We start from the raw sequence: 19178 nt of genomic DNA, 5'->3' as shown, positions 1-19178 counted from the left end.
CAAAAATTGAAATATGGTATTGCTCTGTAGAATACGGTCATGAATTTCAGTAAGTTTTGTTGTATATGGGTTTTTTTTCCCTGTCTTGAAAACTCTCTTTAAGTTATTTCTTTTTGTCTAGATTACAATATGCCCAATTTAATCACTTAAATAAACGAACTTAATTAGAATTAGTCTGCTTCCATACTATATTAGAAACTCTCCCTCTCTCTCTCTCTCTCTCTGGTTGTGTAGAACATAATACACAAGGATTGACAAAAATAACATCAATAATTGCATATATCTTTATTTACAAATTAATAAATATCAACATAACTACATACAAAAGTTCTTGTTACATTTTCTATTATCTGTGAATTGACAACCAATCTCGTGTGTTCCGCTATACATGAATATGTAGAGAACTTGAAGAACTGACAAAATCTTTGTCTTATTCTAAAAAGATCTGCTTGGTTTTGATGTATCAAGTATATGAATGGCTCTGTGACTTCCTGCAAATTGTCAAAACAATTAAATTTTAAGTCTATTACAATTCGAGAACTAAAAACAAAATTTTCAAAATATTAAAAATTTTAGTAAGACTCTTAAAAATTGTTTGTAAATTATGTATTACCTATAAATGTCAGTATTTATAATGACAGGCATTTATCTTGTGATAAAAGCATTTTATTGCTGTACATGTACAATGTTAATATCAATTTGACATTTGATATAAATGTACTCTTATGTATTACATTCAGTAAAACTAATGAACAAATGAGGAGAAAAATTAACTGAGCTTTTGTCATATTGAAAATTAAAAATTAAAAATAAAACAAATATCAAATACTGGGTATTTTTAAAAATATCCAAATTAAAAAGTCGTACGAACAACAGAGATTCAAATGGACGGAATTCTTCTAAAGTGTTCACATGTACATCAGATCTTTTTAATGAAATTCATTTAATGCGAGTAACATAAAAATCCTCATACAAGCTTTGTCATCATTTTTCAACTCAAAATATCAGCATTTATAAATAAATGCAAAGAGAGTTAATGTTGCCAACAAGTAAAGAAAAATTGATTCTCCGATCACAACTGGCCATCTTTAATGTTCTTCTCCAATAAATTGTTCATTCATGCACTTGAGATAAGCGTTTCTTTCTGTAAACTAAATAAATAAAAGAGGACCATGGATGACCAGGTCTTCGATGAGCTGCAATCAGTCGGAGGGGCGGACCTGAAGTGTCAATCTTTGCTGGTTGTCAAGACACTCTCGAAGTTTATTTTCAGTCATTGTCAATCTTTGCTCCAATAAGGAAACAGTCTGAAAATATAATCATATTGGTTAAACTCCTCTCATCTAGCATTTTGAATTAATGATTGCTGAAAAACTAAGTACCATTGTGATATTTAAACAATTAAGGCTATTTTAACTACTTTTCTATGATAAGCCTCAACAGACAGATTGGTTTTGAAGCATGAAAATTAAAAATCACATACATACAAGTACAAAAAAAATGTAAATGTACTCTTCACATTATAAAATACATGGACATTACTAGGGTTTTAAATTTGCTCTGTTTTACCATATCTGCCAAAGATTGGGATTTTTATGCGTTCATTTTTGCTACTATATGAAGAAAATACTTGTATATTGACAAAAAATTTTGGGAGTTGATTTTAATCAACTCTCCTATGCAGTTACTCTGGCAAACCGTAAGTGAAACAGTGTTTGGACCTAAGCACAAATCATCACCACTGACAAGACGTAGATCTTGAAAATAGTAGATAAATTCGGTGTACTGTATGCTGTACCATTGTTTTTCAAAAGAAAAGTATCTATAAATACCTTGAAAATAGTAAGATTTTATATAGTACGAACAATTCAATTGTTTTTTTGTAGTTGCATGTATTCCTAGAGTTCATAGAGTTCAATATAGTCTCGTTCAACCAGACGCTCGGCTGTCTCCTTAAATCTCCAACAAGCAGAGAGGCTCTCTTGGCAGTCGGAGATTAACGGTGACAGCCGAGCGTCTGGTTGAACGAGACTAGAGTTCAATATTGCTTGGATCCAGACGTGTACAATTTTTAGAAACATTTCGATTACTGATACACAGTTTGATGGAATTAATTCTATCTTTAAATATTACACAACATGATTCATATGGGGTTTTCTCGAAATTTTTGTCAGAAAAGTTCGAGAATTCACGTAACAAAAATTTGCATAACATATCGTTGATTTTAAAATTGATAATAATCAATTAAATTGGCTCCAGACAGTACTTCAGTTCTTTGATTTTTAATGAACTAAATAATAACTCTTTTTTCTGCTGATTTTGGGTTTTCTTCCTTTGTAGAAAAACAGGTTTTTGAATTTTAGTTGGACTCTTAATATAGGAAAAACTTAGAATTTGCTAAATACTCTTTTTGTAGTTCGTAGGAGTATAACAGATGCAGGCAATGCAGAAAAAATACATAACTCATGTGAGCAGGCTATACCATTTTTTTCTGCAGTGATCTTAACCATTATTTTCCTATGAACCAAAAAAGATAACATTCTATTGTTTATTTTTACATCTTTTTTATCATATTACTCACAAAATATGGTTGAGAATGCATAAAATTTCTTGTTGTTTTGTATCAAAAGTTTACAGTAATGTCAGGCTATTACATTTACAGCTATTACATGTACAATAACAATTTAATACCTGTGTTAGTACATCCAGTTGTCCCACTATCTGCTCCAGCGTTTTTCCAAGCTGTGGGGGTAAGGATTGTGGTTCCAATTGCTGGGTGGTAGCTGGGCGGTCCTTTGTGGTGCGTATTGTGGGCTCTGGCTCTGATCCCATCATATCCATTTCAAAGGTAACACCATTCTGGAAGAGATGAATGAATAGTGAATTACATGCTTACATATACATTCCTTGTTCATAATAGTAGCAGAAAGATTTTTTTTATTAAGGTAAAAATTAGAGCCTTTCTCTCTCTCTCTCTCTCTCTCTCTCTCTCTCTCTCTCTCTCTCTCTCTCTCTCTCTCTCTCTACTGGTACATGTAATTATTAAATTAATTTAAAATTTTTTTTTTTTTCCAAATCCGAATAAATACAAAACATTCAATCATTTTTGGAGAATATTTAAAACATAAAAGACAAATTGATTAACACACAAAAGACAAAATATGCCTTTTAGGCTATCAAAAACATGTCTACCTGTTGGCTCGGTACCAAAAAAGTCAATCACATGTAAAATCATACTAACATAATAGAGAGGTTAATGATTAAATGTGTATGTCTACTGGTACGTGTGGGGCTAGAACTAAGAAGTATGTTTACACGTACGGTTATGTTTAGTAAAATGTGGATGTAAGCGTACGTGTAAAACAATTATATTCAACATTTTCAGCTTTCTCTCACTGTTTATGGAATAATTCTTTGATTTTAAAAACCAAAAGCATGATCATCCTTAATTTATCATCTGCTTTACTTAAAATAACATCTGATATAATCTAGTCTATATTTTTATCAGAAGATGCTACAAGTCTTTACCTCCCGGTAATTTTGATTCTACATGTTTTGTACAACTTGTACAGGTATGTGGTATGCGGAAATCATTATGTAATACATGTACCTAAAGCATTAGGGGATTTTCCCAGTAACATGTAATAGTACACATACACGTTTAAATGCTTAACCTCTCTAATGTAAAACCTACACTACAAGTACATGTACTAGTAAATAGAAATGAAAACTAAATCTAACATTTCATAATTTTACAGTACATGTCAGGTATCTAAGTCTAATGCAGCTACCTGCTCTGATGAAAACATAGCAGGCCCCACATCCGTAACGGGAACTGATTCATCATCCATGTTTTTAAGCTCCGTTCTCGCGTCATACTGGAAAAAAATTTTGCCCTTTGACATTTCTATTACCCTATTTATGTTCTTAGACTGTTAACATGTTTTCTACCAAGTTTATATAAAGAAAATAATATTCATTTTTGAAATTTAGAGAGAGTAGAAATCATTTAATGATTCATTTACATTATGTGGCAAATTTTAAAATGTTTACATTTATATGCACAATTATTTTTTTTTTCATCAAATTTCATGCTATAGTTACAATTAATTTAGAAATAAAGGTTTCATCTATGCGTCTTAGAACTGTACAACTGTTACATTAATTTTATTTAAAAAAAAAAAAAAGATGATATCTCTCCTAAGACCATAAATGTTTACTGGTACATTGGACTGAAGATTTATAAAATAAAAATAACAGATGAACTAAAACAACCTTAAAAATATAACAAAAAGAAGGGAATAAGTTCAATGTCTGTACTGACCCCTCGGGGAGACTTTGGTTTGGTCGGTTTCCGTGTGACCCTGGGTGGGATGTCAGAGACAGTGGGTTCTGAGGGCGTTGGCTCTTCCTGTCGGTTTTTGTGAGACTGGAGAACCTCTGAGAAATCCAGCTGATCAAAGTTTGTCTTCCAGACCAGCACCTGTAGAGGAGATCATCCATCAGTTATCAGATTGTCAGGGAATCACAACAAACCAACCATGAATATCAACTTTCTTCTTATCATATACATGCAACAGTAAGTCACCAAATACAATTACCATAATCTTTATGCACAACAAATTTTTTTCAATCTTGAATGCTGATACACTTAGTATCTATAATTATGGAAGAAGAATGACTTCTTTTAGCTCTGTTCCATTAATACCAGTGTTATTGGTGATCTACATGATTTTTTTTTAATTTACAGCTTCCATTTCCATTGCTTAACCCAGGGTACAAGTAGTGTATGGATTTATATCCTCCATATACACAAACAATTCACATGTGTACCAGTATGTGCAAGAGATAAGCATATACTTACTGTTTCTTAATTTAACTAATACAAATTAAACATACACACCTGTTCATCTGATCCTCCTGAGGCAAAATATTCACCAGATTTGGAAAAGGCCACTGCTGTACATGGTCCCTTTGAAAGAAATATCAACATTGAACAATTATACAAAACAATATTCTGCTGAAATTAGATATGTAACACAAACATCAAAAGCAATTAGCAAATGTAGCTAATCTCATTCACAGTCAAATAAAGTGCTCTCTCTCTCTCTCTCTCTCTCTCTCTCTCTCTCTCTCTCTCTCTCTCTCTCATGTTAATTATACAATACCTGATGTCCATGGAGTGTATAAAACAGCCTTCCCTCTAACAAGTCAAACACCTTGAGTGTTGAGTCGTCTGATCCAGAGATCAGGTAGTTACCACTGGCATGGAAGGACAGGCTGTTGACTGCTGCACTATGGGCTGATGATTACAACAGAATCAATTACTGTGGAATCATTAGATTTCGTGGTGGCTCAATTTTCGTGGAATTCGTGGATACCTTTCATCCACGAATTAACATCCTCCACGAAATAAATAAATTAGGGTAATAAAGTTAAATTGCCTCTGTAGGTTTAAGAGAATACACGAAATTACATCCCCAAGAATCTGTAAAATTTTAGCAATCCACGAAAATTTGCCCCCACGAAAATTAATGATTCCACAGTACTGGTAAACATCAGTATGATTAATGCGAAGTTTATAAACATCTGAAATCTGGTGTATTACATAAGCACTATTGATGAAAAAAAGTTGACAATAAAAGTGCCAGGAACAAGTAAATTTCATTAAAAAAAAATTTAAAAATCCTCTACAGAAAGAAAATTATACAAGTCTGTATTGTATGACATCTGCAAAGTTTGACAAAGGTGATTTAAGGTCTATTTTGACATCACTCAAGATCTTTTAAAACCTTTGTATTTACCTGTGTAATGTTGTAATAATTTGTTCATCCTAATATCCCACACTTTGACCGTGCTGTCAGTTCCCGCTGAGGCGATACAGGTTCCACTGGGGTGAAATTCTACATGATTTACGAACCTAAACACGTAAAAAGGGGAATATAAAGTAAGTAACAAGAAAGTCATCATGAAAATCATTTACCTGTGAACAAAGTCTGTGATACCTTACTCAAGAAATAAGCAGCAAGTTAAAAAGTCCACCTGGATATAAACTTTTTAACAGTGCTGTTTATTACTTATATTTACGTTTTAAAAGGGCTAATTGTTCAGCATTGTTAAGATTACCAAGATTTTATGTTTACAATAACCCAAGCAACAAGCGATAAGCACGTGCTATGATCACTGTGATGTCATGAAAAAGTTCATACAGAATTGAAACATTTTTCGCTTTTCTATTGGTTTATACATGAAAAAGGAAACATATTTGCAAATGTAAATATTTTAAAAACAGGCTGCATTCATTATAACATCAAACTGTATAACATTACACACATTCCTTCAACAATTCAAATTCACGCATGTAATGTACAAAATGATAAAAAGAAAAGGGCTAATGTTATGAATCATAGCTGCAGAGATATGCATGGAATTTCCCATCTGAATGTGTTTATAAAACTCTATCTTTACCCTCCATGTTCATAGAATGTGTGGATACACTCTTTGCTGTTCCTGTCCCAGATTTTCACTGTTTTATCATCACTACCCGACACAATCAAACGGCCATCAGGTGAAAATCTAACAAATGAAAGTAAGAATTCTGATAAACTTTTGACCAATTAGTTTTTTAGGAGTTTCAGTTGCCTTAAATTTAAAAATATGAGTTGAGTTAATTTTGAATAAACAGTGCAAGTGCTTAGAGAAACCTAGCTATTACATGTTTGTGTAATTCAGGATGAAGAGGATTACAAACTATTTTAGTTTTTCTTTTTTTATGCCCAGGTAAGTAATCTTTGTTTACACTTACTTGGCACTCCGGACCCAGTTGCTGTGTTGATTTAGGGAATACAGAAATTTTTGCCTATGACAAGTCCACAACTGAAAAATTCAATCATCAAATTAAAGAAGCCTATAATAATAACATACTTCGAGTTTTAAATGTGACAGGTGTAAATAAACTACAAATGAAATATCTTAATTGTTCACTTTGTAAAAAGATTTTTTTTTAATTTCAAAACTTTTATTTCCTGTGATATTAAAAGAATCACAAGTATACTGTATCATACTGTCTTCATTACAGCAACACATATTACTGTAAACAGGGAAATTATCACCCCCATTTTATTTTTGCCCCTTTCGCCCTTGTTGTCAGCGGGCAAATTTAAGACTGGGCAAATCTCAAAGTCTCAAATTATTTTTCTTTGAACAAAACTGTGTCTGGGCGAATTCAAGACGGGGCGAAACCTGTTGCTAGAGTAGAAGGGCTAAAATTACATGGTACGAAAATAACACTGTATACAGAATCAATTAAAAAAAAACCTTGTACCTTAATTGTTTTGTCATCAGAAGCAGTAATTAACGTCTGTCCATCATAAGTAAAGTCTACACTCCTGACAGTTGCAGTGTGGGCCTTGAATACTGTGGACTCTCCTTTCCTAAAAAAAAAAATAATCTATTCAATTTTAGATAGAGACTTAATTTTAATTACTACATACGGTAATCAAATTTTTTTTTTTTTTAAACTCTGATCATTAAATTTTACATATATATATTCAATGTAAGTAAAATGTATACTAACATCTTTATACTTGTAGTAATTGTATTCAATTGTATTCAATGCATGTGTCACTTGTTTTTTTTATGATAATTACAGAATTTCCTAGGGACATTATCCAGGCATAGATTGCAATGCCAGTACTGTAGATTCCTAATTCTAATTTTATTTTCTCGCAATTTGATGGAAAACAGCAGAATCACGGAAGCAAGTACTTGCGTAAAATAAGGAATCTACAGTATTTCTTTTTTTTTTCTTTCAAACATTCTAAAACTTCTACATACACTGTAGGAATCCAGAGCCGGACTGTTTTATCTCGTGATGCTGAAGCTACCAGGTGTCCCGAGGGTGAAAACTTGACGTCCATTACTGCATCCTACAGAAGATCAGCCATAAATGATTTGCATAAACCTACTGCATCAATATTTTTACTTGCTTTCTGGGATTTTATGAATTGCTTTTTGCTCTTTTTTTTGGTTTGAGAGCAAATGAAAAATAGAGCATCTTTAATACAAGTGGAAAGCGTATTTGTCTGTTTGCATGGTGATAACGTATGTGTTAAATAATTAATTGGGCAGATTTCTAAACATGGTATGATAAAACCTGTCGTTTAGGAGACGTATCAAAAGTTTACCTTGTGTCCAACAAATCTGTATGCACGCATCTGCGGTTTGAAATTCCACACCATTAGGCAAGAGTCCATGGACACAGAAGCTGAAAGAAACCAAGTATTAAATTTATTTATAAGACATGTGTAAGTATGTTAAGCATGTTTAGCAAATGTTTATTTTTTTTTAATAATGTTATAGACAGTATATTAAATGAAGATTTATGAGAAAGCGCAGAGGTTTACAAGTAGTACTGGGTAAACATTTTGGAAAACAACCCCTCCCCTAAATCACTTTTCTAATTTCAACCAACTGATTAATGACATAATCAGGATAATTGAATTGACTGAGTTTAAGCAACATCTTACCAAGCTGCTTCATGTTGGGATTGAAGTCTAGACTGCATACTGTATCTCTGTGTCCCTTGAAATGCCGCTCTAAGGATGGATCCTCCTGAGACAGAAATCAAATCACAACTGATAATACTTTCATTAAGGTATTTTTTCTTGAATGTGCAACAGACTGTGGTCTGTGGTAGTACTGAGCTTATTTAAACACACTATCACACTCTTCCCCCTTCTCTTTTGTCTTTGAGATTAGAAATACCATATAAGGCTTTTCATTTCGCTCCACATGGAGTTATTTTGTTGGGTGCTGATGTAGAGGGTATAAGAGGAATGACCACAAGTGAGGTAGGCTCGAACCCACAATCCTTCAGTTTAAAAAAACAACTGAGGTAAAGGGTTAACCCACTAGGTAGTGCTAGTAGGAGCTTGGCAGTACTGAACTTTTTCTACACATATTACTTTCATTATCCTATCACAAATATATTGCTAGTGTACTGTAATTTACCATATTGTCTCAAGTTAAGTATTCTAAATTAAGGACATCTTAATTTCACAACAATAATAGACACCTTCCACTTAAAAATAGGACTCGTAGAGTGTCAGTATACATTATTTTATGATTATCTTAATAAAGCAGTTTTAGAATAAATATTGCATTGATCAACGAAATAGCAAGTAATCAGGAACGATAATTTATCGATATATGAACACTTAAAGGAGAAAAGAATTTAAAGAATGTTTCATTTCTGTAACAGCTACCTACCAAAACAGTGGCCATCGTAATCCCGTGTACACAATTTAATGATCTATCGATTCAGGTCCAGTCATGCACATAAATTCGAACTGTGGCGGGTATGTTTACCAAAGGGAGTTAACTGCGTAACGGAGACTATGCGGCTGCTTTTCGTCTAATTCATTTTTTTACACTCGGTAATTTATGTCCTGCATATACCAAGCTGTGATAAAAAATACCCAACATCAACACTTTGTTGTCGAAATAAAAAATAAAATATAACGATTCTGCTAACAACTTCCGGTGCTGCGAAAATCTTATTTAAAAAACCAAATGTTGTAAAATTAAAAATTTCCGGATTGTGATTTCGCCAACATACCTTATCATTGATTTTCGAAAGCTTTTTAATTAGCTAGATTTTATGTCTTTACTGACGTATATTTATAGAGGAACCTTTCTTAGTGGATATGTAGATCACACACATCTGAAGCATGGATTAGTCTATCACCTTCCTTTCATTTTTTTTGGGGGGGGGGGGGGGTAATTTCTTAGGAAATTAAGGATTCTTTATCACATTCATACTTTCATTACCATTTTTTTTACATTTTAGAAATCGACCTCCTACTGGCATAAAACCATGAATCCAGTCTCCTTAATTAATAGGTTTCTTGATTTTGTAACTCACAAACAGCTGATGACTGGATTTTACAGCGAATTACAGAATACCGGTAGAGTTTTCAATATCTTGTTGGATTGCTCAGTAGGGTATTCAATTTGGTTAGCAAGGTATCACATCAGGTTTAAATCTAGGTCCTGTGGTTACTCAAGTGTAGATTGTTATTTTGCACTCAACCAATTTATTTGGCACAAAGAAAACCTCTAGAACACTCTCTCCTATTGTTAGCTATTCTATTCATAGACTTTTAAAAAGAATGTTCACCTGGACAGCACTGGATTCTATAGAGCATCAATTCTGCTTGGAGTAATTTGAATTTTGTTTTTCAAAAAATGTAATTCAAAAAACATTTCTGAAGAAACAAACAAAAGAGAAAAGCATAACCTTAAGAATTACGGAGATATTTTTTTCCTTCAAAAAATCATTAAACATTTTGGTTCCCCAATTCCTGGTGCAACATACAGCACTAATAGTAGTTTTTGCTGTGACTGCTTAATTAGTTCAGATTTTTATTATTATAGCTAATGTAGGACAACAGGGAGAAACAAAAAAGGCCCAAATGTGCAAATACATGTATTTACTAGATTAACTCACTTCATCGCTGTCATACCTGAGTAATCACATGACCTAGATTTTAACCTAATGTGATACCTTGCTGACCAAATTGAATACCCTATTGAACAATCCAACAAGCTATTGAAAACTCTACCGGTATTCTGTAATTCGCTGTAAATAGTAACCCTGTTATCATATCTAAAATGCCTTTTTACCAAAATGTCACTCAATTGCCACACTTGCACCCATGTTATCATAAATCCAATTGCCAAACTAATCAACTCTTTCAGAAAACGATATGATCGATTTCATTTAAATCCTACTATAAAAACCTTGCATATATGGACATTTTTTAAGGAAACATTCATCCAATATATCACTCATACAAACCATAATTTAAAACATCTGTAACATTATTAATGATATCCCTATAAACTTGATGCAATAATAAGTCCTTATGCCAGCAATGTGATCAGCTTTTTAATAAAACACTTGGTTCGTGTACTTCAAATGACATGAACACCCCCCCACCCCTTAAAAAAAACCCCAAAAATATAAAACAAGAACTTTGCATATTTAATGTAATTATATTTTTTTTATTATTATAAATCATATCTTAATAATAAGCAATTACTTTATATCTATCAATTTAAACCATGAACAAAAATTCATTTGAAATAACAAACATCACAAGGAAAAATTAACAGACATGTTCCAAGGTACACGTATCATACTTTGCAGTCCCATGTGACTCAATTAAAGATACATTTCATCAACAAAAATACACATTAAAAGAACCCTCTTGAGTAAACCACGGCACAATTCCACACTAAACTTGAACAATCTGGAACATTACAAACAGCTATTTCATTCAATACTCAGTTTAAATTCAGAAACCTTTTGACATGTAAAAAAGACAATGTACAAGTACATCCATGTACTTGAAAATAATACTAGAAATAATCAACAGAAATCCCATCGATGGAAACAAACTACCCAAAGTACCAGTTGCTCAAACCTCAATTTACTTACATGTACATATACATGTAACATTAAAATTGCCAGCCTTAACAAATCAGACATGCATTCGCACATTGTAAAACATACAGATGAAAGTAAATCCAATATCAACATGTAAATGACTTTCGGGGAAGAAGATGTACTGTTCATCATGTTCATATTAAAGTCTATTCACTAGATCCTTAAAACTGCTTTGCGAATTATTTCCTACTATTCAATAAATGGCGTTTGATGCAATGTCAGGTACAAAAAAAAAATTAAAGAAGGAAAAAACAAGCACAACATCTTTGTACATACCATTTACATTAAAAAAAATCATTTGAATAAAACTATACAAAATGGTGTTTATCATAAATAACAATTCACATATATATGTATAAAAAATGCACATCTCTGTTTATGTGAATAAAAAATATTTAGCATAAATAATGAAAAAAGTAATGTACAAATTCATAAAAAAATGGTATCTGGTTTATTAGTGATTCTTACATGTTTACACACACATACAGCATATAGATGTAGGTTATCCATATAAACTTGACAAACAGTTGATAAACCAAAAATAATTTACCTCCGATTTCAGCTTTCATACGCCACATGATCAAAAAAAGGTACATTGATCATGGATCATTACATCTTGAAAAGTTGTGTACCATATGAAATTGCTTTCCACAGACAAGCATATGAACATAATGAAAATGCAACATATAACATAAGAAGGTTATAAATCCGATTGTCATGAAATCACTAAAAATACATCATCAAGTGAAAAATAACCAGCGTTACGATGCTTTAGCAATAATGAACCCATCTTTCTTAACATCCACCCCTCGCCCGTCCCAGGCATAGTCAAAGTTCACCTTCATGAAATCCACTGCCTTCTGAAACACAGCATCATTAGGTTTGCCCATGGACCCTTTCCTCACACTGATGGAGCCCTTTGCTTTTATAACTCGCTCCACCTCCTTCTTAATGTATGCGGAAGAGAAGCAGCTCCACAGAGCATCGACGGCATAAAACACCGGATACCGCTTGGTGCTGTCGGGAGGGGACACCGCGATCTCGTACACCGCTTGCGGAGTCTCGCTGTTATACACCTTGTCATTGCAGAACCCAGGCGAGACACTGGGCTTCTTTTTCCAGTCCTCCGTTTTGACGTCCGGCTTGGTGTGGGTGATTAGAGGCATCCAGTTGTCCCAGGATAACACACTGAGCGGTCCCATCACAAACTTTGTCACCGGGGCCGCCTCTCTCGGTTGTTTCTTGACCGGTTTTGACACCTACAAAGTAGTTACAAGCAATTAACCAACTTCAAACACATTCCCTTCTACACAATAAGAGTTGTATTGTGTAATACTTGAAGATGTAAGCCACAACGAATTTTATAAAATAGTATATTTTAATGCATAAACTTTTAGCTCAAAAAGTTTGCTTCAGTAAATAAAATTTACTTCAGAAATATGTTTACCATATGTTCCTCATTACCATTTCCCCAATTTACTCCACAAATAAATATTACAGTGTATTTTATGATACTGTATTAATTACCTGCAGTAAATAAGAAGGGTTTGCTTCTTTCAAAAAAGAATGATTCATCAAAGCACCTCATAAAATTGTAAGAGTTTGATGTGTAAGCAAACAATACATGCAAGCTAAAATTTTACCTTTGGTGAAGCTTTTGGACTTTTCTTGGAAGTCTGCTGAGCTTCCTTGGCTTCTTTTTTTGGAGTCTTACTCTCCAGTTTGGTTTTGTTTGCAGGTTTGGATTTCTCACTTTTCTTGGATGCCTGAGTTTTCTCTTGTTTCTTAACAGCACTAGCTGTGGTGGTTTTCGCTGACTTTTTCAGGAGTTCTGCCTTCTTATTGCCTACTTTTGCCAACACCTTTGGTTTGGTGATTTTCCCTGGTGATTTTTTAGCTGCTGGAGAAGGTTTTGTAGATTGCACAGGTTTTGTTCCTTTGCTCTCATTTCTTTTGGACTTCACATCACTAGTTTTCTTATTTGTTACTTTGTCATCTTTTGCATTTTCTTTAGCCTCTTTGCTAGGAGTAGGGTTTTTAGGTGGTCTGCCTGGCTTTTTCTGTTCTCCCTTTGGAGGTCTTCCAGGTTTTTTCTTCTCTTCATTTTTCTCTTCCTTCTGAACTTTGGAAGGTCTACCAGGTTTCTTTTTCTCTTCCTCTGCTGGACTTTTTGGAGGTCTTCCAGGTTTCTTTTTCTCTTCCACTGTAGGACTTTTTGGAGGTCTTCCAGGTTTCTTTTTCTCTTCCACTGTAGGACTTTTTGGAGGTCTCCCAGGCTTCTTCTTTCCTCCTTCATTCTGAGCTTTAGGAGGCCTTCCTGGTTTCTTTTTCCCACTTCCGTTTTGAGTTCCACTTCCAGACTTCAAAGATTTCTTCACAGACTTTGGCAGTGTCTTTTTTGAGATTTCCTTGCCCTCTTCTTTTTTCACTTTCACTTTTGATGGGACTTTTGATTTGGTGGTTTCCTCCTTTTGGCCATCTTCATTTTTTAACCCTTTGTTCACAGGAGAAGTCTTTGCTAATTTTTTCTCAATAATTGTTCTTTTTGCTTTAGACAAAATTTTAGCAGTTGCTGCATTCTTGAACTTGTTCAAAGATTTAAGGGGGGACTTATCGATCTTTAATTTTTTGGTGGGTGATCCTTCGCCTCCACTTCCCTCCATTTTTGCCTCCATCTCCAGGGCTCTCTTGGCCTTCTTTTCTTCTTTGAGGGCTAGTTTTTGTTCCTTGAGCATTGTTTTCGTAGATTTGTTGTCCTCAACACTTTTCAGTGAGCTAAATAACCTCTCTAATTCCAAGTCCAATATACCCCCCTCCTCTGAATTTTTCTTGGCTTTTCGCACTTCATTTTCGTAACTCTGCAAGAACAAGGAAAAAGCAAGTGATGAAATCAGTATTAATCTTAAATCTCAACAGCGGTAGTTTAAACAAGCAAGATCTACTGAATATCGATTCACATCAAAGTTTTGTTATTGAATCAATGCAAATACAAGTAATATTTACATTCTTCTCTCACCTGGCCATGGCTGCATGACAAAAGAAATAAGTTTACATGCAAGATGCTGGGTTTTTCTGCTGATGTTATCAAAATGCACAGAGTTTAGATTTCAAAAAGTTAAATGTGAGTTTTAATCTAATGTTATCAGGCAGCCATGATTAGAAGAGTGCTTTACATACTAAGTAAAGCAATTTCATTTTCCTAAACCTTCTCTTCTCCCACATCTATGTTAAGCTTTACAACATCTATCATCCCACATTACATCACCTCAGGTTGACTTTTCAATTTTTTTAAGCCAATCCAACAGTCTATTATACGTCAATTAAATTTTTCTCAAACTTGGTATATATATACATGTAGTTTGTTTTATCCACCATTCTAGCATATAAAATCATTAATAAAAAAAATATGGACAAACTTAAATAAACCCAGTCCTTGCTAGTATGAACTTCTCCATGATTTTGTTTACTCCTGGGGTCACCTTGGGTGTTAAAAGTGTGAAAAGGAACCAAACTACCGCTTGAACTTTGGTAGCAACAAAATTATAGGCTGAAGTGTGATTCTGAACCAAGCCTGTATGGGAAGTTGTTAAATCTAGTCCTTAAATCTGATTAGTTTTTTTGGATAGTGACTTTAGATGATTAACCATCTGTATAAACTCGTGTAATTCATCAATAAATCACCTTTAGTAACTTCAAGCTGCCTTCTCGTAAACATATGGACATCAGAGTTTCATAAGTAAAGCTAGCATTGTCTATTCTCAGATGAGCACCTCCAGTTATTTTTGAGATCTGTTTGTAGAAGTCTGATCTGTATCCCACCTGTAAACCGTAGATCCTGACTCCCTACAAAACAAAGCAAGAGATGTGTTAATTCAACAAAAAAGTTCTTGTAAAGCTTCTCAGGGAAGAATTGTTAAAAAAAACCTTATTTGCAGTTCAAAAATTGAGTATCATTATGACATTTGCAATATCAAACCTGTCTGTCACATTTTGTTCTTTTAAAATTTCATTTTTATTGACTGAGAAACTTTTGATTTTTTTTGGCCATACAAAAGCCAATCAACATTCTTATTATCCTTATACATAAACATCTAACAATTTTTTATAATTATTATAAACTATGTAGAAAGTCTTCAGTACATCATGTTCAAATTTGTACCTAACAACATTCTGCCATCAATCCCACCAACTTTTGAGCAAAAAAACCCTATTTTTTCTATGAAAACTTTAGAAAGCAAGAAAATGTCTAAATGTAACAAACCATCTCCTTCAGAAGAGCCGTCTCTACCCTCCAGTCAATGTCATTGACAAATTGTTCATATTTATAGCCTGGTTCGTGGGGGTCGGAGTCTCCTATCAAAACTAGACTTCTCTGACTCCCAGGGGTCCAAGATAGAGACTCACGAGTCTTCCTCAGAACAAGTTCGTAACACTCGTCATCGTCACCTCCATGAGTGATTGACAGGTTCTCAAAGAATTTCACCACTTCCTCAATACTGGCACCAAAATCGATCCACTTGATCAGGTATCTGTCATGGCTGAGATCATAATAGTCACCGTGTGCCATGAACGCTAGACGAATCCCAGGCATATCGGTCTGTAAGCGGTTGACTAGATCCTTAATTCTCTCCCCTGCTTCTTCCATGTAACTATACATGGACCCTGTAGTGTCAAATGAAAAGACAATCTCGCGAAGGCCTCCAGGAACTTTTCTAGGAGTTTTCACAGGGGAGGCAGTTTCATTAGTGCTGGTACTAGCCTCTGGTTTATTTTCTTCCTTACTCTCAGCCTTTTTGTCACTGTCTTCATCACTGCTGTCTTTAATTTCACTTTCATTCATTTCCTGTTCATCTATATCAATTTGTTCTTTCTCAGTATTCTCACTTGCTTCCTCTTCAATTTTTGGTAATGGTTCTTTTTCAATCTTTTTTTCACTATCTTGGTTATCCACAGAAGTAAAATATTCAGCAACTTCAAAAGCTGAGGCTCTTGGCTGGAGACTTCCACAAGTAATCTTAGAAGCTCCATATGTTGAAGTGGAACTCTCATCAGAAAATTCATAAACTATATCTGATGCAACTACAGGTAAAACCAGGTCATCAAATTCTAAGTTGGTAATTTTGCCCACAATTGAGCCGGATGGAAGTTTTTGCATTTTCTTCTCTATCTCTGAAGCCCTAGTCAGACTGGGGTCCACCTCGATTTCCAACTGAGGGGGCAAAATTTCTGTAGTCTCTGAGGCCAGGTTTGTTCCTTTGTCGTTATTCAATTCATTCTCAGTTATCTTGTCATTTAACTTTAGGGTGGGGTCCTTTTTTAGTTTGGTAAAATTGGTTGAAGCTGAGGATTTGGAATAAAATAATGGTGTGGAAAAAGAAAAATCTCCATCTACATCATCTTTCCGTTTGGTGGGTTTCAATGTGGGAAATCTTGGCATCTTATATTTCTTTTCTGGTGACTTTTTCCCGGGAGATGCTTTCTTTCTAGAATCAATGGCTGATATTTTTTCTAATTTAGGCGGAGCGTCTAATGAATCTACCGGGACAATCTTTTTCTTCTTCTCTACCTTTCCTTTAGCTGTGGCAACTGTGGCACTTGTGCTCTGTTTCTTTAACTTGGGTGGCTTATCAGTGACAGGCAACAGTGAACCTTTTCTTTTTATTCCTGGCATCTTGATTTATGTCAATTCTCTTTTCTCTGCCAAAATAAACAAGAAAATTTACTAAGGAATAAAATTAACACTACAGTAGAATTAGTTATGATACACCATCCTAAATACAGTCTGTGCATACCAATAAAAAGAATCTCAACATTATAATTTTTGTTCAGAAATTAGATAAGCTAACAATTATATGAATTCATTATCAGGTAAGTTATTCTGGTGTCTTGCAATATCATTATTGAGATTTGGTTTTCAAGTAAATGAGTTACAGTATTACATTTTGTTATAAATTGAATAAAAACTGCAAATTTCATGTAAGCATCTGTGCAAATTTAATAAAATACTTGGAAATAAGGAGAATAGTCAAATACAATCACCATATGTTTTGTATTATGATGCATCAATAAAAAATCGCAATGCATTACTGTTTTCAGTGAGCATTAACCTTAGATCGGTTATAAAGTGTACAGGCCACAGCAACCAAGTTCCTGATTTGACGCAAAAATTGCATCCGTGATAGTAAAATTAATCCATTCCATTTTAGGAAATCATGGCATACGAGTTAAAAAATATTTTTTTAAAACGATTTCGTACCATTATCACGATATATTTTGAGTAAACTACCTAATATTATTGAATTATTGATGATATAAGGTGGCCTACTCTCAACTTACTTTTTCTCATTATTTAGCAAAAACTGCAAAATTAATTAAAAATACTACGTTTGCATTGAGTGTAAATACTTTGAATACATACCGAGTTCTGTTCAGCTATTCATAGTTGTAAAAGTTATGAAATATAAAAATTATTTTGGTATTTGTTCTCTCTTGTTCGGGCACATGCCGGACCGACGCTTGCATGAAAGTAACGAACGATTTGATTGGTTCGAATGGAATCGTCCTCTTTTTACTACGACGTCCCGTTCGGATAGTTAAAATAAACATAAAATTTTCAATTTTTACTTGCAGACCTGGATAAATTAAGAATAAAAAGATGCATATGTATTAATGAAAAACTGAAAAGATTTAAATCAAATGTCATATTAAAACATTCATACAAAATACTTTAAGACTATATAAATCAGATTCTTGCATATCTGCGAACTTCAAATATTTTGATAACCAATGCATGTACAAATGAATACTAAATACTCGACGTATTTTTTTTTCTTTATCTTAATAAATTCTACTGGAATTTATTCGAAAATAGACAACACTGAAATGTAAATACGAGGGTAGAGTCTATGACTTAACCCAGTCAGGCAGTTCTTCCAAATAGGAGAGTTATTTTACTGAACCATATGCGCGGATCATGTTTTATTTTCATTTTTTATTTTATTTTATTTTTTGCCGGGGGGGGGGGGGGGCTTCAGGGAGGAGGGGCCTGACATCCCCCTTCACACACCTGCTAACTCAATTTCTTTAAATTTACATTGTGAAATTACCAAAAACATGCCTTAGACTTAGTCCACCCCGGCAAATTCAAATAACCGTCGGACCAACAACCCCCCCCCCCCCCCCCCTTCTCGATAATCAAAAAAACATATATACATGTAATGTCTAAAGTAATGTATATACATATACTTGGAAATGTCATCTTGTCGAACGTTACCGTGCTTCTTGATTTTTATTAAGGAGGTTGGCACCTGAAATAATAGCAATGTCAATCATCCGAAAACCACTTGGATATAAAAAGGGGGACCTAAAATGTTCATTTATTTTATTTTTGATCCATGTCACATGTCATTCATTTTTTGGAAATATAGGACCCCAAACAGAAATCGGATAATTTTCCTGAAATGTTTGCTAAAACTTGACATGGAAATTGATAATTTGAAGAAATAAAACAAATATTCATAGTCTGAACTATTATTTAATTATGATTTTAATACAGTATGAAGTTGAACAGAAGTAGTGACTATAAAAGTAAAATCAAGTCAAAGTTTTAAAATTCTTGCTTTACTGCATGGAACATGTAGCTTCAAAGGCCAGTACATAATGAACA

The 19178-nt window shown here is 33.8% G+C and overlaps 1 protein-coding gene across 1 annotated transcript; it reads right to left on the bottom strand.

Annotated features, from left to right (window-relative positions):
* Positions 1 to 270: 270 nt before the first annotated feature.
* LOC128158921 (uncharacterized) lies at positions 271 to 18065 on the bottom strand. Its single transcript, XM_052821911.1, has 19 exons — positions 17931 to 18065; positions 15774 to 17209; positions 15194 to 15355; positions 13156 to 14370; positions 12278 to 12771; positions 9271 to 9313; positions 8529 to 8613; positions 8187 to 8266; positions 7837 to 7928; positions 7325 to 7433; positions 6806 to 6876; positions 6469 to 6576; positions 5805 to 5920; positions 5169 to 5302; positions 4904 to 4972; positions 4325 to 4483; positions 3792 to 3878; positions 2692 to 2859; positions 271 to 1307 (listed from the first exon to the last, which is right to left on the bottom strand). Exons 2-19 carry the CDS (start codon positions 17181 to 17183, stop codon positions 1203 to 1205), a joined length of 4707 nt encoding a protein of 1568 aa, XP_052677871.1. The 5' UTR covers positions 17184 to 17209; positions 17931 to 18065; the 3' UTR covers positions 271 to 1202.
* Between the last annotated feature and the right edge of the window lie 1113 nt (positions 18066 to 19178).

This window comes from Crassostrea angulata, chromosome 8 (genome assembly GCF_025612915.1).
Source record: "Crassostrea angulata isolate pt1a10 chromosome 8, ASM2561291v2, whole genome shotgun sequence".
Taxonomy (NCBI): Eukaryota; Metazoa; Mollusca; class Bivalvia; order Ostreida; family Ostreidae; genus Magallana; species Magallana angulata.
Note: the sequence above shows the minus strand (reverse complement) of the source record. Positions and strands in the feature narration are given on the sequence as shown.

Bases quoted from the DNA above. Each gene is read 5' to 3' on its own strand.
- LOC128158921 (XM_052821911.1), bottom strand. From the start codon at position 17,183: ATGCCAGGAATAAAAAGAAAAGGTTCACTGTTGCCTGTCACTGATAAG. The intron at 15,356-15,773 runs GTTTGTTACATT...TTTGTTTTGTAG, and splicing joins CGGCTCTTCTGAAGGAGATG to GGAGTCAGGATCTACGGTTT. The intron at 14,371-15,193 runs GTGATTTATTGA...TTGTTCTTGCAG, and splicing joins GCAGCTTGAAGTTACTAAAG to AGTTACGAAAATGAAGTGCG.